Source organism: Salmo salar, unplaced genomic scaffold (assembly GCF_965601325.2).
Source record: "Salmo salar unplaced genomic scaffold, fSalSal1 ptg000221l, whole genome shotgun sequence".
In the NCBI taxonomy this organism is placed as follows: domain Eukaryota; kingdom Metazoa; phylum Chordata; class Actinopteri; order Salmoniformes; family Salmonidae; genus Salmo; species Salmo salar.
Window position 1 is genome coordinate 561,944 of NW_027675333.1, and position 20,590 is coordinate 582,533.

The 20,590-nt window shown below is 41.3% G+C and overlaps 1 protein-coding gene across 1 annotated transcript in view; it reads left to right on the forward strand.

Moving 5' to 3' along the window:
- The first annotated feature begins 9,385 nt into the window (after positions 1–9,385).
- Positions 9,386–20,590, forward strand: part of LOC123740283 (NLR family CARD domain-containing protein 3-like) — a 45,993-nt gene continuing 34,788 nt past the window's right edge. The window contains exons 1-7 of the mRNA XM_082971222.1: positions 9,386–9,516; positions 10,835–10,933; positions 16,659–16,775; positions 17,115–17,199; positions 17,329–17,557; positions 17,919–19,683; positions 19,960–20,133. Coding sequence (XP_082827348.1) covers positions 10,851–10,933; positions 16,659–16,775; positions 17,115–17,199; positions 17,329–17,557; positions 17,919–19,683; positions 19,960–20,133 — 2,453 coding nt within the window. The 5' untranslated portion in view covers positions 9,386–9,516; positions 10,835–10,850. The remainder of the gene's footprint in view (positions 9,517–10,834; positions 10,934–16,658; positions 16,776–17,114; positions 17,200–17,328; positions 17,558–17,918; positions 19,684–19,959; positions 20,134–20,590) is intronic.

Consider the following 20,590-nt stretch of genomic DNA (forward strand, 5'->3'; position numbering starts at 1 on the left):
GACTGCAGAGGAACAGATTGATGGTCCCCCACCAGCAGTCTCTTCCAGACTGCACTCCACAGACTGCAGAGGAACAGATTGAGGACCAATCTGGAGGGAACCTTCAGTCTGCTGCTAGAACGGAGGTTCCTCTGTGGCCTGAAAATATGCAGGTTATAGATATATATTCAACAATAGGAACAAGTCAGCTCATATCAGTTCTATGATAATTCTGGGTGGTCAAACACAATAATAATGTTTATTTGTATCTGAACTTGGTTTCTGTTGCTAATGATCTATTGTTGGATGGTAATCAGAGTAATTTTATAGCAGCTTTAGGTCATTTTTTATGTATTTTTTATTTAGATTGGATTACCTTTAACATATTTTCTGTCTGTATTATCTGTTATCAATAGATGGTCAAGGTATTGATTATGTCACACTCTGACCTAGGAGAGCTGTGTTTTCTCTGTTTAGCTAGGCCAGGGTGTGATAGGTGGGTGGGCAATCTATGTTTTATTTTCTATGTTTTGGCCGGGTATGGTTTCCAATCAGAGGCAGGTGTCTTTCGTTGTCTCTGATTGGAAGCCATACTTAGGCAGCCTGTTTTTCCTTTGTCCTTGTGGGTAGTTATTTTCTGTTTAGTTGGTGAAACCTGACAGAACTGTTTTGCTGTCGTTTTGTTTGATTGTCAGAGTGTTCTGAGTAAAATAAATACAAGATGAACATCTTCCACGCTGCACCTTGGTCTACTCCTTTCAACAGCTGTGACAGATTATCTGTTATCAATCGATGGTCAAGGTATTGATTATCTGTTATTAATAGATGGTCAAGGTATTGATTATCTGTTATTAATAGATGGTCAAGGTATTGATTATCTGTTATCAATAGATGGTCAAGGTATTGATTATCTGTTATCAATCGATGGTCAAGGTATTGATTATCTGTTATTAATTGATGGTCAAGGTATTGATTATCTGTTATCAATAGATGGTCAAGGTATTGATTATCTGTTATTAATTGATGGTCAAGTTATTGATTATCTGTTATTAATTGATGGTCAAGGTATTGATTATCTGTTATCAATAGATGGTCAAGGTATTGATTATCTGTTATAAATAGATGGTCAAGGTATTGATTATCTGTTATCAATAGATGGTCAAGGTATTGATTATCTGTTATCAATAGATGGTCAAGGTATTGATTATCTGTTATCAATAGATGGTCATGGTATTGATTATCTGTTATAAATAGATGGTCAAGGTATTGATTATCTGTTATCAATAGATGGTCAAGGTATTGATTATCTGTTATCAATAGATGGTCAATGTATTGATTATCTGTTATCAATAGATGGTCAAGGTATTGATTATCTGTTATCAATAGATGGTCAAGGTATTGATTATCTGTTATCAATAGATGGTCAAGGTATTGATTATCTGTTATCAATAGATGGTCAAGGTATTGATTATCTGTTATCAATAGATGGTCAAGGTATTGATTATCTGTTATCAATAGATGGTCAAGGTATTGATTATCTGTTATCAATAGATGGTCAAGGTATTGATTATCTGTTATCAATAGATGGTCAAGGTATTGATTATCTGTTATCAATAGATGGTCAAGGTATTGATTATCTGTTATCAATAGATGGTCAAGGTATTGATTATCTGTTATCAATAGATGGTCAAGGTATTGATTATCTGTTATCAATAGATGGTCAAGGTATTGATTATCTGTTATCAATAGATGGTCAAGGTATTGCCAACTGCCTGTCCAAAAGGCCACGGTCGGTAGTAGCATAAAAACACATGTGAAGGACTACAACCTGAGGAGACGAGGTTTGTCCTCACAGCTCCTACAGGCCCTGGTGTATGAGGATGCAATGCAGGTGGACAGCACTGATTGGTCCTGGAGAGCAGGAGGAGCAGAGGATGATGGGGAGGTGCACCTCAAGCTAAGGCTCTTGGTGCTCTTTGTGAAGAGAAGCGGTAGATTGAGGATGATGTCTTCACTGCCAAGATGTTCTACTCACATGAGCAGGAACTGATCGTGGAGACCTTACAACATTACACAGAGCAGGAACTGATCGTGGAGGCCTTACAACATTACACAGAGCAGGAACTGATCGTGGAGGCCTTACAACATTACACAGAGCAGGAATTGATCGTGGAGGCCTTACAACATTACACAGAGCAGGAACTGATCGTGGAGGCCTTACAACATTACACAGAGCAGGAACTGATCGTGGAGGCCTTACAACATTACACAGAGCAGGAACTGATCGTGGAGGCCTTACAACATTACACAGAGCAGGAACTGATCGTGGAGGCCTTACAACATTACACAGAGCAGGAACTGATCGTGGAGGCCTTACAACATTACACAGAGCAGGAACTGATCGTGGAGGCCTTACAACATTACACAGAGCAGGAACTGATCGTGGAGGCCTTACAACATTACACAGAGCAGGAACTGATCGTGGAGGCCTTACAACATTACACAGAGCAGGAACTGATCGTGGAGGCCTTACAACATTACACAGAGCAGGAACTGATCGTGGAGGCCTTACAACATTACACAGAGCAGGAACTGATCGTGGAGGCCTTACAACATTACACAGAGCAGGAACTGATCGTGGAGGCCTTACAACATTACACAGAGCAAGATGGATGTTGTCTTGGGGAAAGAGCTGTCCTTGCTGGAAAGCTTGATGAGCTACAGCACGCAGAAGGACAATGTGAATCGTTCAGAAGGGCTTTTATTGAGGGCAGAAACTATGAAGAGGAGGAGGATGACTATTATGATGTCGACGATGACGATGACAACGATGGTGATATTGATGGAGGAATAGATGAATGAGGCTGAGGGTGATGACTACAACAACCATGGTGATGTTGATGGAGGAATAGATGAATGAGGCTGAGGGTGATGACTACAACAACGATGGTGATATTGATGGAGGAATAGATGAATGAGGCTGAGGGTGATGACTACAACAACCATGGTGATATTGATGGAGGAACAGATGAATGAGGCTGAGGGTGATGACTACAACAACGATGGTGATATTGATGGAGGAACAGATGAATGAGGCTGAGGGTGATGACTACAACAACGATGGTGATATTGATGGAGGAACAGATGAATGAGGCTGAGGGTGATGACTACAACAACGATGGTGATATTGATGGAGGAATAGATTAATGAGGCTGATGGTGTATTGTTTTTAACATGTCCATTGCTTTTTAATTGATGTCATTGTATTCCTGCCCTTTGTTTATAATGGTATGTTTTATTGCTCTTTTGGGGTTGAAAGAAGCACATTTCTGTTTAATTGTTAGATGTGATACAGGCCATTGTTGCATGTCATTTACTATTGATGTGATGGTGAGGAGAACCTGACTTGAGCCTGATATACCCCAAGAGTCTAATGGAATAGACAGGTTTGCTTCCTCTAAAGTATTGTCTTTTTATTGACCTGTTAGTTGTGGAGTTTGTAAATATATTTTATTTAACCTTTATTTAACTAGGCAAGTCAATTTAGATTAGTGTGTAAATATTGTCATGTGAATATCTAGATCCCCATCATCAATGTAGATTATTGTGTAAATATTGTCATGTGAATATCTAGATCACCATTGTCATCTTTAAATAAATTAATAACTTCTGCAGCTGATCCTGCCTGGCACCCACTAAATTTAACCGTCCAATAATGGAATTAGTAACTAAGGATTGTAGCTTTAAGGTTTCAGTATGTAGCCTACAGAGAAACACATTCAGAGATCAAGCCTTGTCATTTCAGATAAATTCACTTTGCAGGAGAGGGGAGACTGGAGGCCATGGTGGGGTCAAAGTAGCACATTTAATAAATAATTATTCTAAACAAAAACATTGTTTCTATTGAACATGCCATACTAATAAAGGCATTTTAATCAATTATATGAAGAGTGCCTTGGTCCTCCTTTCTTTTTGATGACCAACTCACCCCTTTTACCAAAGAGCACCTTCTGTCTACCAACATTTACTATTGTGTACCTTAGTAGCGCTTCCCTTCCTCCTCTTTCTACTAAACCACAAAGGGGTTAGAACTACAATTCCGGCGCCATTTCCGGTTGCCGTCGCTGGACGCGATGCAACGTGAAACAGGGAGTTGTAGTTCTTCACAGAAAGCCCAGGTGTATTCAAACCATTACAGTTTTACATTTTACATTTTAGTCATTTAGCAGACGCTCTTATCTAGAGCGACTTACAGTAGTGAATGCAGACATTTCATACATTTTTATTTTCCCGTACTGGGAAAAAAATGACACACAGTTCCTCAGCACTGGAACATTTTGGAATCACAGTCATGAAACCCCCCTTAAACATATGACACAATGTTCTCACTACAACTGAGGACTCTTACAGTGGTGGACTTTATTTTAATAAATAGGTCTCAAATCAAATCAAAGTTTATTTGTCACTTGCGCCGAATGCAACAGACCTTAGAGTGAAATGCTTACTTACAGGCTCTAACCAATAGTGCGAAAAAAAAGGTAGTGTGTGTGTGTGTGTGTGTGTGTGTGTGTGTGTGTGTGTGTGTGTGTGTGTGTGTGTAAGTAAAGAAATAAAACAACAGTAAAAATACATTTGAAAATAAGAGTCGCAAGGCTATATAAAGACATCGGTTAGTCAGGCTTAAGAGTTGTGAACTACAAATATGGCGTCTTTTTGTAGTTTTCTTCCTAACTCTAACCCTAGCTCAGTTGATCTGCTTTATCAATGGTGCAACATTCAACCCCTCCAAAATGCCTTAATTCATCTGATGCATCCCTCACGCAGATCCACTGACGTCCGAATCACTATTTCAATTTGTCTACAGACTCAATAGTATTTGCATTTCAAAATGCAATATTCTCATTCATTTTGATAATTCTTTCTTATTAAGAGACATTCACTAAGAGGATTTGTTCAGACCAATGTGCTGCTCTAACATTTTAACACTGAGCCATGTGACTATACAGTAGCCTACATCTATAGTCTACTGTAAAATCATATGCTGCTTTAGGCTAAATACTATAGTTTTCTGTGTGTTTCAAAGGGACAAATGGAAAGAGGTCCTACTGTATTCTAAATTGTGGTGTAGAGTATCTACAATGTGACCTCCCTAAATAATGGTGGTGTAGAGTATCTACAATGTTACCTCCCTAAATAATGGTGGTGTAGTGACTCTACAATGTGACCTCCCTAAATAATGCAAAAGTTACATTTTACCTTCATTCATGAGGAGAGAATGCAGGAGACAGTCAACTAATAAAGCAGGCAGAGGACCATTTTGTGGTGCTGAAATGTAAAGCTGCAACTGCAGCGCAATCAATAGGAGGTGAACAGCACCTGGTGCTGAAAATATAGCAGCACAATCAATAGGAGGTGAACAGCACCTGGTGCTGATAATATAGCAGCACAATCAATAGGAGGTGAACAGCACCTGGTGCTGATAATATAGCAGCACAATCAATAGGAGGTGAACAGCGCCTGGTGCTGAAAATATAGCAGCACAATGAATAGGAGGTGAACAGCACCTGGTGCTGAAAATATAGCTAACTTGTGATGCAAGTGTTGCACAGCAACAGATGGAGAAAACCTACACCAGTCGAGTAATTAATTTCAACAATAATCTTCATTTTAATTTGACTTTAAAAACAACAAGAGAGCTTAATTGGAGTCTATTTCTTCAGAATGAAGGCCCATATAAAATAACTTAACTGGCTGAGCTAGGCTGTGTGGGGGTGAAGGCCCATATAAATAACTTAACTGTCTGAGCTAGGCTGTGTGGGGGCGCAGGCCCATATAAATAACTTAACTGTCTGAGCTAGGCTATGTGGTGCCGAAGGCCCATATAAATAACTTAACTGTCTGAGCTAGGCTGTGTGGGGGCGCAGGCCCATATAAATAACTTAACTGTCTGAGCTAGGCTATGTGGTGCCGAAGGCCCATATAAATAACTTAACTGTCTGAGCTAGGCTATGTGGTGCCGAAGGCCCATATAAATAACTTAACTGGCTGAGCTAGGCTGTGTGGCTTAACAGCATCTTTCACAAGACAACAACATGGCCTAATAAAAGAGGGATTTGTATTTATTTATTAGGCCAACTTACAACTGCAACATGGCCAAAAAGGCAGCATCCTACATAAAACAATAATTTAAGAAAAAAAGGTGATGTCTGTGTCTGAGTGTCTGTAGCCCTGTATCAGGAGTCTGGGATAACCTGAGTGTCTGTAGCCCTGTATCAGGAGTCTGGGATAACCTGAGTGTCTGTAGCCCTGTACCAGGAGTCTGGGATAACCTGAGTGTCTGTAGCCCTGTGTCAGGAGTCTGGGGATAACCTGAGTGTCTGTAGCCCTGTACCAGGAGTCTGGGATAACCTGCTCCTGTAACGACAAAACAAACAGAAAATACTGTCAGCATGAGACCTAAAATAGCCATTGATAAGCACTAATAATCACAATAATAATAATAGCAATAATAACAATTATAATAATAATAATAATAATAATTACTATAATGTTAGTAGCCTATATGACTATTTATTAAATACTAAGTGATTTACTTAATGGGAAAAGTTGCATTTCCCCTCGGACACGATCTTGTGGATGTCAGGTGAGAGGGATGTGATGTTGATGAGCAGGCAGTCCTCGGTTGCCTTATGTGAAAGCCGGTTCCTGTCGTGAGTCGATTGCATTCATAGAGGAAAAGGAGGACTCACAGGTGTAAGTTGATCCAAACATTGTTAGCACATAAAAGGAATTCCTCCATTTCCAAAATACGAAGGTGGTCAGCTGCTGCCCTCATTGGGTATAGCGAGCACCATCCCCCTCTCTCTCCCTCCATCTCCCTCTCTCTCCCTCCATCCCCCTCTCTCTCCCTCCATCCCCCTCTCTCTCCCTCCATTCCCCTCTCTCTCCCTCCATCCCCCTCTCTCTCACCCAGGTTCTGTTATCTCAGGTCATAAATTCCTGGAGGAGACTCTCTCCCTCGTGCAGTATAGAGAGAGGGTTTCACACTCTGATGGATGAGACAATGCAAGCCATTCATTTGTGGGGCGATTTCCTTCAACCTGCTGACCAGGCCCCTGTGTCTGTCCACCATAGCAGGAGCCCTGACGGTGACCACAAAGTTGACTTTTTCCAGTGACAGGCCATGCTACGTAAACAATTGTTCCAGCTTTGTGAATAGGATGTCCCCGGTGGTGTGTCCTTCCAGGGGAACGTCCCCGGTGGTGTGTCCATCCAGGGAAACGTCCACGGTGGTGTGTCCTTCCAGGGGAACGTCCCCGGCGGTGTGTCCTTCCAGGGGGATGTCCCCGGTGGTGTGTCCTTCCAGGGAAACGTCCACGGTGGTGTGTCCTTCCAGGGGACCGTCCCCGGAGGTGTGTCCTTCCAGGGGAACGTCCCCGGCGGTGTGTCCTTCCAGGGGAACGTCCCCGGCGGTGTGTCCTTCCAGGGGAACGTCCCCGGCGGTGTGTCCTTCCAGGGGAACGTCCCCGGCGGTGTGTCCTTCCAGGGGAACGTCCCCGGCGGTGTGTCCTTCCAGGGGAACGTCCCCGGCGGTGTGTCCTTCCAGGGGAACGTCCACGGTGGTGTGTCCTTCCAGGGGAACGTCCCCGGCGGTGTGTCCTTCCAGGGGAACGTCCCCGGCGGTGTGTCCTTCCAGGGGAACGTCCCTGGTGGTGTGTCCATCCAGGGGAACGTCCCCGGCGGTGTGTCCTTCCAGGGAAACGTCCACGGTGGTGTGTCCTTCCAGGGGAACGTCCCCGGTGGTGTGTCCTTCCAGGGGAACGTCCCCGGTGGTGTGTCCTTCCAGGGGAACGTCCCCGGTGGTGTGTCCTTCCAGGGGTACGTCCCCGGTGGTGTGTCCTTCCAGTTGAATCAGTGCCAGTAGCTCTTCTTTAAAGTCATTTCCATGAAAATAACGGACATAAACACACAACTGTGCTACATCGGTGTTGTCAGTACTCTCATCAATAGCCAGGGGAAAATGCTCAGCCTGACTGAGCCCCTCCAGAACAATCCTATGCACATCATCCGCCAGAGCACAGACACGCCGTCCAGGCTGTTGTCACAGACAGGGGCACCTGTTTGACAGACGCAATTATGCTGTCCATAGACTTGTCTGTAGCCAATTCCTCCAAAACTGTCACCATGCAGTTTTTAAACAGCTCTGCGTCTGTGAAGGGCATGTTGTGTTTGGTTAGAACCCAGGATGCTTTTAGGAAAGCACTTGGACCTTCTGTTGTTGGATCAGGCCACGAAGGAGGATTCTACTGCCGTGTTTGTAGGTTGTAGTTAATGCTTCAGTGTTTCTGCGTCGGGCCTCTGTCTGGGGCGGGAAGGCCCCTTTGAAAGTACTACGCTTAGATTCATAATGCCATCTGAGATTGAATTATTTGCAAACAATGACATTTTCATTGCAAACAAGACACTCTGGCTTGGCATTGGAGAAAGATGGTAAGATGAATGGATATCTCTCTGTCCGTTCTTCCCTGAAACTTTGATTTTCATTATCCACCTTTTGTTACTTTTTGAGAACGACATGTTCTCTTGCTATCAAGCCAATTGTTCTGAATGAATGTTGATATTAATAAAGTAGTGTAGACTACAATAGGCTACGTAGACCTGTTTTTCCCCACCAATCAACGCACAGAGAAATAAACAAAAAGTTATAATTGAATAGAGATATTGGTGATTTTATGAACTTAATCAGATCTAAATTATTTTATTGTCCCTCAATGTACTATGTACTAATCAAATGTGTTAAACATGTTGTTAAATTTGTAGTGTTGGCGTATTAATTGTGCTAATATTATATGCTAATTATGTTCTGGCCTGCCGACTTTAACTCAGAAAAAAATTCTCCCGATGTCACGTCCTGACCATAGAAAGCTGTTCTTTTCTATGGTAGAGTAGGTCAGGGCGTGACAGGGGGGTTTTCTAGTTTCGTTTTTCTATGTTGTTTTCTAGTTTTGTATTTCTATGTTGGGTTTTGTTTGGGATGATCTCCAATTAGAGGCAGCTGGTCATCGTTGTCTCTAATTGGAGATCATACTTAAGTAGGTGTTTTTCCCACCTGGGTTTGTGGAAGATTGTTTTTGAGTAGTGTATGTTTCACCTCTGCATCACGGTTTGTTGTTTTTTTGTTCTTTAGTTTATGTGTATGTATTGCATAGTTTCACAGTTCAATAAAATATGTGGAACGATAATCACGCTGCACTTTGGTCCGCTCCTCTCTATGACAACCGTGACACCCGAAGCCAAATCTAGTTGACAAACCCTGTTTTATAGTATGTCATGGCCTTTTCTGGCCAACTGCTGTTATGTTTATAATATACTATGGTGTTGTGTCACTAGACTTTGACCAGATATTATTGCATCCAAAGATCAACTGTACCTAGAACATAGATACAGAGACACTTGTTATCAGGAAGCTGCTCTCTCAGCCCAACGGAAAATATCTCAATAACTTGACATGTTCTGGTTGTGAATTCAGGCTACAAGGTAAGAATCTTCCCAGGGATTATTGGAAAGTGTGTAGAGAAATTAAATGTATGGTGTTATTTTAGTATAGTGACTGACAGTAAAACACTCAGATTTAAAAGTCCATTTCACCTGGGACAGTTATGTGACAGTTCAATCATACAAAATGGCGCTAACTGGGCGTAGGCAAGTCAAATTCAAAAACATATTGTTCATATATTCGTATATTGTGGTTATTTTACAATTTGTATATTTTTATGTATAAGTTGTAAATCGTCTTTTCAAAATATCGTAAAATTTGTTTTCTAAACTACAATGAGCTCCTCTTTCCTGTGTAATCTGGTTTGAAACCACTGAACATACTTTTCTTAACATTGTTATTATGAACTGAATTCAGTAACAGCATAATAATATCATACCTGTTAAACAAAGCAACACACTAGAATGAGAGAAATTATTAAAAGAGAAAGTGACTTATTAATATTATATTGTTGTTATTATTATTATTATTATTATTATTATTAGTTAAACTATATGGAGAAAAGGTTAAAATATCAGTCACGACTACATGTTCATGTGATGCATTAAATCACCTGACTGTTGGGATGTATCTGTTAGTAAATGTTTTATTGCTAAGAGATAATTAATAAAATACAACAATTGACATTCAATAATTAGTTGTCACTGTGTTAATCACAACCAACATGCTGGATCTCTGTTTAGTTGTCACTGTGTTAACCAACATGCTGGATCTCTGTTTAGTTGTTACTGTGTTAACCACAACCAACATGCTGGATCTCTGTTTAGTTGTCACTGTGTTGACCACAACCAACATGTTGGATCTCAGTATTTAAAATGTAATAAAATGTATGCACTCTACTGTAAGTCGCTCTGGATAAGAGCGTCTGCTAAATGACTAAAATGTAAATGTAAAATGTTTAGTTGTCACTGTGTTAACCACAACCAACATGCTGGATCTCTGTTTAGTTGTCACTGTGTTGACCAACATGCTGGATCTCTGTTTAGTTGTCACTGTTAACCACAACCAACATGCTGGATCTCTGTTTAGTTGTCACTGTGTTAAACACAACGAACATGCTGGATCTCTGTTTAGTTGTCACTGTGTTAACCACAACCAACATGCTGGATCTCTGTTTAGTTGTCACTGTGTTAACCACAACCAACATGCTGGATCTCTGTTTAGTTGTCACTGTGTTAACCACAACCAACATGTTGGATCTCTGTTTAGTTGTCACTGTGTTAACCACAACCAACATGCTGGATCTCTGTTTAGTTGTCACTGTGTTAACCACAACCAACATGCTGGATCTCTGTTTAGGGGTCACTGCTCTAAAATGAGTCTCTCTTGGAAGAGAGAGGAGGAGGGCCCTGCCTCTAAAAGGAGTGTCTCTGGGGAACATGGCACCAAATCTAAGAGGTGAGATTAGTTTTGTAAAGAATTTATCAAGAGTTTATATCCAAAACACTATATCCACCATTTCTTCTCATTTGTGTTTTTTTCTTCAGAAATTAAGGCTTATGGGTGTGTAAAATATTACTGTTCTAAGATTTAAAATTCATAGATTTTAGCTTATGACATTTTACTGAGAACATCACAGCAAGATGAAACAAATATTGTTGCATTCTCTAGATTCTGCATTCATAGATTCTCACATTTAATTTGCGTTATAGAGCCTCACAGTGGAGGTGTTATAATACCCATAACACCTAGCGGTCAAACAGGGAAATGGTTCCAATAGTTTTATAGAGCCCCACAGTGGAGGTGTCATAATACCCATAACACCTAGCGGTCAAACAGGGAAATGGTTCCAATAGTTTTATAGAGCCCCACAGTGGAGGTGTCATAATACCCATAACACCTAGCGGTCAAACAGGGAAATGGTTCCAATAGTCTTATAGAGCCCCACAGTGGAGGTGTCATAATACCCATAACACCTAGCGGTCAAACAGGGAAATGGTTCCAATAGTTTTATAGAGCCCCACAGTGGAGGTGTCATAATACCCATAACACCTAGCGGTCAAACAGGGAAATGGTTCCAATAGTTTTTCCAATAAAAAACATGAGCTGTCGCACACCCAGATAATGTTTATTTATGTGGAGGTTCTGACTAACGGCTAAACTATAAGCTATAAAAAATAGAGTCCCACACTCCATATATAAACTCCCAGTAATTTATTGGGTATTTACCAACGTTTCAGCATCACTGTGCCTTCTTCAGGGTGATGTCATCAATACTTGAACCAGGTTATGTAGACAAACAGTGCAATTAGTGCAACCAATGATAATAGAGAGGGGTGTGTCATAATGATTAAGTTAATTAGAATGAATTGAGTGAAACTGTTAAACAAACAATATTTTATGGCATATTGAATATATCAGGCTATTGTTATCATATAGAAACATAACTGATAATTGTACATAACATTAGCGTCAACATGCATTATTGTTTTATTCAATTTCACATATTTAATTGTTTCCTATTTCAATAAAAACATTTGTTCCATGTAATGTTTTGGTTCAACCATAATGCATAATGAGCATCATCAACAGGGGAACATATTGGATGTACTCTGATAAGCTGTAGAAAGAATATATACATTTAAAACAGAGAACTGTTCATAAGGGCCAGAGATCAAAGTCAATATTCAGACCACTAGGGGTCCATGTTTTTAGACAGGATCTCCAGTAAGCCTCCCTTTGTAGTAGTAGGATCTCCATGTTACCTCCTCTCCTTGGTAGAGCAACATGCTCAATGCCTGTGTATTGGAGGGAGGAGATTGGATGGTCAGCTTCAACAAAGTGAGCTGCTATTGGACAGTCAATGTTCTTACACCTGATTGAGCTGCTGTGTTCAGCTATGCGTTGTTTTAATTGTCTTTTCGTTTGTCCTACGTAGGCTTTCACACATGAACAGGTGATGAGATGGATTACTCCCTTGGTCTTGCATGAGATGATCCCTCTAACAGGGATTTTTCCACCTGTATGTTGATGTCTGAAGATGGATGTTTTTATAGTGCTGTTGCACTGTGCTCATGAGCCACGTTTGTAGTTCCCATTTGGGATGGGTGTCAAGAGTGTCTGAATGGGCTCAGGGGGCAGGTCAGATCTCACCAAGTTATCTCCAATATTGTGACCACGCTTATAGACCACCAGTGGGGGTTCATTATAGACCACCAGTGGGGGTTCCTTATAGACCACCAGTGGGGGTTCATTATAGACCACCAGTGGGGGTTCCTTATAGACCACCAGTGGGGGTTCCTTATAGACCACCAGTGGGGGTTCCTTACAGACCACCAGTGGGGGTTCCTTATAGACCACCAGTGGGGTTCCTTATAGACCACCAGTGGGGGTTCCTTATAGACCACCAGTGGGGGTTCCTTATAGACCACCAGTGGGGGTTCCTTATAGACCACCAGTGGGGGTTCCTTATAGACTACCAGTGGGGGTTCCTTATAGACCACCAGTGGGGGTTCCTTATAGACCACCAGTGGGGGTTCCTTATAGACCACCAGTGGGGGTTCCTTACAGACCACCAGTGGGGGTTCCTTATAGACCACCAGTGGGGGTTCCTTATAGACCACCAGTGGGGTTCCTTACAGACCACCAGTGGGGGTTCCTTATAGACCACCAGTGGGGGTTCCTTACAGACCACCAGTGGGGTTCCTTACAGACCACCAGTGGGGGTTCCTTATAGACCACCAGTGGGGGTTCCTTATAGACCACCAGTGGGGGTTCCTTATAGACCACCAGTGGGGGTTCCTTATAGACCACCAGTGGGGGTTCCTTATAGACCACCAGTGGGGTTCCTTGAAGAGGTGTGTGTTTATTTTTGTCTGATTGTAGAATATTCCAGTGCTTTTCCAGTATTGCTATCTATCAGAATACTTGGTGTACTTGGTGCAAAAGACGGTTGTTTTTCTTATTTGGTCGAGTTTTTAGCAATTCCTCTGTTGGTTTTTGAGATATTTTCATCATTGCTGCATCAAGAGTTCTGTCCTTTTAGCCTCTCATTTTGAATTTATCTGTAACTTCTTAGCATTGCTGTCAAAATCCAAACATTTTTCTACCGTACAGTTTTCCCATAGGGAATTGTAGAAACACTTCAAATAAGGGATGTGTTTCGTATAGGGTGGGGTGGCGCGGCGGTCCTTGTGGGCAAATTCTGTCATCAAAGTATGTCATTCTCTGGATTTATGGTGTTTTCAAGACAACTGTGAACTGGGAAGTTCTAATGATGACGTCAGTGATCTTCGGGTTGGAGCTCTAGAAAGAGGCTGAGATCCCCACTTGGAATTTCGAGTTGGATGACTTTTCAAACCGTATTTTCTCAGTCGGAGCTCGTTTTTTTCAGAGTTTCTAGTTGTCCTGAACTCACTGAAGTCTGAGATTTCCCAGTTTCCAGTTGTTTTGAAGGAAGCAGAATTCATGCTGGATTCACAGCACGGCCAATGTATTCAGCCTTTTCTGTCCCATGGTGTTGCATGTAAATATTTATATTTTTAAGCTTGGAAAAGAGACCCTTAAACTCAGAATTGGACCACACACCCTCTCCACTGAATTGCTGGCTAGTGACTGCTTTGCAATGCGTGCAGTTAGCCACTGATTCCTTCCAAACCACTCATTGCTAGCTAAGATTTTGAACGTATGATGTTGACATGATCAGTCCAATCAAAGCTAAGGTAGATATAACGTGATTTGACAATTTTATCTGTGGCCAATGACCTTGAGCCTTTTGGATGGGCACTTCTAATGTAACTCTATGGCAGCACCCAATGGGCTTGAATTTTTGAGCTCTCCCTGTAGATTTTACGGTGACGTAGTGTCTCCATGAGTGACAGAACACTGAGCCAATCAAGGCGCAACTACAGATCATTACCAACCCCTACGCTCAGTATTTTCCTCTGGCTGCCCCACCACCACAGAAAGCACTGAGCTAGACTGAAACACCTGCATTTAGGAGCTGCCTAACTCAAGACAACAAAAAAGAGCATGTTTGTATGCAGCTTTATTATCATTTGTTTTACATTGTTTGCAAACTAATATGTGAAACGTATTAACTAGGCAAGTCAGTACAAATTCTTATTTACAAACCCCGGCCAAACCCGGACGACGCTGGGCCAATTGTGCGCCTCCCTATGGGACTCCCAATCACGGACGGATTCGAACCAGGTACTTGCAGTGTGTTAGACAACTGTGCCAGTCGGGTGCCAATGTATATTGTATGTTGACTTTGACATGTTGTGGCTTTCAATATAAAAGAATATAAATATGAAGACTCGTATTTCACTTACCAGTCTAATGTAACGTTAGCAGGTAACGTTAGCGTCCTCTCCTTTAGCTGTTGTCTCAAAAAAAATGTATGCAAGAATATCGTCAAAAATCTCTATGCTTGGACATTGATTTAGCTTTTCCAGTATTAGTAGCCATATTGTAAGTTCAAAATTTGCAAAACACTTTGTTTTCATAACTTTCATAACTCATAGATATGCGTAACGCGCTTCGCCATATACTTGCATAAATGGCCAAAAGGAACTAGCCTCCTGGCGCGCAAGCAAGCAATTGGTGTGGGATAGGTGAGGCAGGTTTGAGACTGATCTAATGAATTTACAAGAAAAATACACTTTATTTCTCAGCTGCCTCACCTACGTCTTTATGTGAATTAATAACTTTTAAATGCTAAATATTTCCCATAGATGGCAGCATAAGACCACGAAGCATCAGTTATAGGCTACAAGCAGCAATATGATTGACATAAAATAGCATGCAACCCCAGACTATATGTCCCATGATTTTCTAAAATGGTCACTCATTACTTTAGGTAGCTATATATCTGGTATTAGGGCTGTGTTGCTTTTGGGAGAGCAAATAAACAGTGACTATAGCAGGTATTGAACCCCGGGTAAATAATCACTAGTCAGAACCTCAACCTTAGCACTGGGATTAGGATACATTATAGAAAATCATTTTAAATATCTGATATTGTGAGTAAACAACCTCGGAATAGAAAAGACAAGACTGCATCTTCCATCCTGCCAATAAATTACATCGTACAACCCTCGTGGTTAGAAAATTATCTCAACATGCCCCTCGTTTTGCTCGAGAAGGCAGAGTGCACGTCCTGAACCACAGATACTGTAGTTTCGAAATGGGACTAGAAATAAGAACTACAATTCTCAGACCTTACACTTCCTGGTTGAAATGTTCTCAGGTTTTTGCCTGCAGTATGAGTTCTGTTATACTCACAGACACCATTCAAACAGTTTTAGAAACTTCAGAGTGTTTTCTATCCAAATCTACTAATAATATGCATATTCTATTTCCTGGGCAAGAGTAGTAACCAGTTTAAATTGGGTACGTTTTTCATCCGGCCGTGAAAATACTTCCCCCTAGCCCCAAGAAGTTAAATAATTGTTATATATTTTGTCAACTTTTATGATGAGTATTTTTGTAAATTGATGTGCACATTCACCGATGGTTTTGGTGGGAATACATTTTCTGAACATCACGCGCCAATGTAAAATCCTGTTTTTGGATATAAATATGAACTTTATCGAACAAAACATACATGTATTGTGTAACATAATGTCCTAGGAGTGTCATCTGATGAAGATCGTCAAAGGTTAGTGCTTCATTTAGCTGTGTTTTGGGTTTTATTGACACATGTCCTTGCTTGGAAAATGGCTGTGTGATTATTTTTGTCTATGTACTCTCCTAACATAATCTAATCTTTTGCTTTCACTGTAAAGCCTTTTTGAAATCGGACAATGTGGTTACATCAAGGAGAAGTGTATCTTTAAAATGGTGTAAAATAGTCATATATTTGAGAAATTGAAATTATTAGATTTTTGCGCTAGCGTCCCACGTAGCCCATAGAAGTTAAACAGTTTTAGAAATGTCAGGGTGTTTTCTATCCAATACTACCATGCATATGCATATCCTAGCTTCTGGGCCTGAGTAACAGGCAGTTTACTTTGGTCACGTTTGTCATCGAAACTTCAAAATTCTGCCCCTACCCTAAAAGCTAATACATGAACGTTTCTGAAAGTGATACATAGCGTTTTGTAATGAAACTCTTCTTATGATTCCCCATCTGAGATCAGAGTAGATGAGAGATGTAATGTTTGTCTCTCTTGTGTTGAAGTCCAATCAAGCAGGAGAGACCAGCCTCCCCTGTTCCCAGCTGTGTGTCCATGAAGAGTGACCGGTCTATGGGTCGTCCTCCAAACTTTAGAGAGGGAGACGTTTCTACTGAACAAAGGTAAGAAGAACTCATGGGTCATGGTCAGTGAGTTAAACAACACTGTCTCTAGACATTTCTCCTCTCCCATTTTCCCGTTTCTTTTGGTTGTTTTCATAATCCATAGGCTAATACTTTTGTCCATTTTCATAGTCCTAAAACAATATTAAACAAACACAACGTTCCCTCCCTGTGTGTGTGTGTGTGTGTGTGTGTGTGTGTGTGTGTGTGTGTGTGTGTGTGTGTGTGTGTGTGTGTGTGTGTGTGTGTGTGTGTGTGTGTGTGTGTGTGTGTGTGTGTGTGTGTGTGTGTGTGTGTACTCCCTGGATGAGGAGATGTAATCTCATGTTTTGTCCACAGAAACCAACAGGACAGATCAGAGTCAGAGATTCTCAGTGGTCAGTCTTCCCAGAGTCATCAAACAGACCTGGCCTCCATATTCAATGTATGTGGTCCTGTTATGTACATTTGTTTTTGTTAACCTCGAGTAAAGTTGATCTGTCAAGCATTCAATAATGTGTTAATGAGAAAGCATTTCTTCTCTTGCTTAACTTATTTTATTTATTTATTTCAGATGCTTGAAGAGAATATTATGACATTTGTGAAGAACGAGCTGAAGATGTTCAAGAGGATTCTTAGTCCAGAAATCCCAGAAGGCTTTGAGAGTCAGAAGCAGGATAAGGAAGTGGTGGATGCTGAAGATGAGAAGCAGGAGAGCAGTGCCAGAGAGGGGGCTCTGAAGATCACACTGCACGTCCTGAGGAAAATGAACCAGAAGGAGCTTGCTGACACACTGGAGAAATGTAAGATCTGTCTGCCTCATGTTGAATGCTGTTTTATAACATTTAAAAGCTGTAGCTAAAGTACAGCTAAAGTAGCTGTGTAACTCAATGATATTGTAGCAGCCTTAACACAACACCTAGTGACCTCATCATGTAGCAGCAGAGAGAGAGAGAGACAACATTAATAATACCATCAATAACACCAATATTATTATAATCAGTCACACCAGTCTGTAATGTATTATGAAAACATTTACACATTTATACAGTCAGTTAATTAAGAGAATAAATGATTATAATTTAACTTTATAACAGTCCTACAATACTGTAGGCATTAAAACAAATGTAATATTAATATCCTCCTTGTTATTTCTTCATTCAGATGAACTTGCTGTGATTTGCCAACGTGAACTCAAATCTAATCTAAAGAAGAAGTTTCAATGTGTATTTGAGGGGATCGCGAAACAAGGAAACCCAACACTTCTCAATAAGATCTACACAGAGCTCTACATCACAGAGGGTGGAACAGGAGAGGTCAATAATGAACATGAGCTGAGACAGATTGAGACAACAACCAGGAAACAAGCAAGACCAGAGACTGCAGTCAAATGTAACGACATCTTCAAACCCTTAACTGGACAAGACAAACTCATCAGAACTGTGCTGACAAAGGGTGTCGCTGGCATTGGAAAAACAGTCTCTGTCCAGAAGTTCATTCTGGACTGGGCTGAAGGAAAAGCAAATCAGGATGTTCAATTTGTGTTTTCATTCCCTTTTCGGGAGCTGAATTTGATGAAAGGGGACAAACACACTTTGATTGAACTTCTCAATCACTTCTCAATGGAAACCAAAGAATCAAGAATCTCCAACTACAACAAGTACAAAGTTCTGTTCATCTTTGATGGTCTGGATGAGTGTCGACTGCCCCTAGACTTCCAGAAGAACAAGATCTGTTGTGACGTCACAGAGTCAACCTCAGTGGATGTTCTGCTGACAAATCTCATCAAGGGAAATCTGCTTCCCTCTGCTCTCCTCTGGATAACTACCCGACCTGCAGCAGCCAATAAGATCCCTTCAGGGTGTGTTGACCAGGTGACAGAGGTACGAGGGTTCAATGACCCACAGAAGGAGGAGTACTTCAGAAAGAGATTCAGTGATGAGGACCTGGCCAACAGAATCATCTCACACATAAAGACATCAAGGAGCCTCCACATCATGTGCCACATTCCAGTCTTCTGTTGGATCTCTGCAACAGTCCTCGAACACATGCTGAAACATAAGAGAGAAGAGATGCCCAAGACTCTGACTGAGATGTACACACACCTTGTGGTGTTTCATACCAAACAGAAGAATGAAAAGTATCTTGGGAAAGAAGAGACAGATCCACACTTGAATAACGAGAGCATTCTGTCACTGGGAAAACTGGCTTTTCAACAGCTTGTGAATGGCAATCTGATTTTCTATGAAGAAGACCTGAAAGAGGCTGGCATTGATGTCAATGAAGCCTCAGTGTACTCAGGATTGTGCACACAGCTCTTTAAAGAGGAATGTGGGCTGTTCCAGGACAAGGTGTACTGCTTTGTTCATCTGAGCATTCAGGAGTTTCTGGCTGCTGTATATGTTTTCCTCTCATTCATCAACAACAATGAGAATCTAATGGACAAACTGAAAACAAAAGACGAGCCTGAAGTTACTTTCTACAAGAGTGCTGTGGATAAAGCCTTACAACGTGAGACAGGAAACCTGGACCTGTTCCTCCGCTTCCTTCTGGGCCTCTCACTGGAGTCCAATCAGAAGCTCTTACGAGGTCTACTGACAAAGACAAGAAGCAGCTCACAGAGCCATGAAGAAACAGTCAAGTACATCAAGGATAAGATCAGGGAGATTCCCTCTCCAGAGAGGAGCATCAATCTGTTCCACTGTCTGAATGAACTGAATGACCATTCTCTAGTGGAGGAGATCCAAAGCTTCCTGAGCTCAGGAAGTCTCTCAAAACCCAACCTGTCACCTGCACAGTGGTCAGCTCTGGTCTTTGTGTTGCTGACTTCAGAAAAGGAGCTGGATGTGTTTGACCTGAAGAAATACTCCATATCAGAGGAAGGTCTTCTGAGGCTGCTGCCAGTGGTCAAAGCCTCCAGAGCTGTTCTGTGAGTAAATGAAATGACATTTAAGAACTTATCATCAGGAAGAAATATTCAGTTTAGAGAAAAATATGTATTGTAATATGTATATAATATTATATTGAACAACATATTGAATCAGATATTAAATTTATTATAACAATATGACCATACAATTCTAGGAGACGGAAGAAGAATATATGTGTTGTTTGGGAAAATAAACCAAATGCATCTACCATTGTCCTTCTACACTACTCGTTAAATTAACAGTGTGTTTGTGAAGTCATGATGATCTCTTTGCAGGCTGTCAGGCTGTGGAGTCACAGAGAAAGGCTGTGCTTCTCTGGTCTCAGCTCTGGAGTCAAACCCCTCACACCTGAGACAGCTGGATCTGAGTAACAATGACCTGAAGGATTCAGGAGTGAAGCTGCTCTCTGCTGGACTGGGGGATCCCCACTGCAGACTGGAGACTCTGAGGTCAGTATTCCTGTAGTTGGTGAACAAGTGATAACTGTTCACCAGATCCACATGTGTTTACCAGGCACACATAGTCCACACCATATGTGTTTGGACAGTGAAGCTTACAGTTTACATTTTGGTGATATGCTCCAGGATGTTGGATTTGAGATCGAATGTTTCATATTAGGTGACAGTACAGAATGTCACCTTTTTTTTGAGAGTATTCATGTTTTACCATTTACAAATGAAAGAATTGTATGTATATACAGTGGCTTCACCCCCCCCCCCCCCCCCCCCCCCCAAAGTCAATACTTTGTAGAGCCACCTTTTGCAGCAATTACAGCTGCAAGTCTCTTGGGTATGTCTCTATAAGGTTGGCACATTTAGCCACTGGGATTTTTGACAATTTTTCAAGGCAAAACTGCTCCAGCTCCTTCAAGTTGGATGGGTTCCACTGGTGTACAGCAATCTGTAA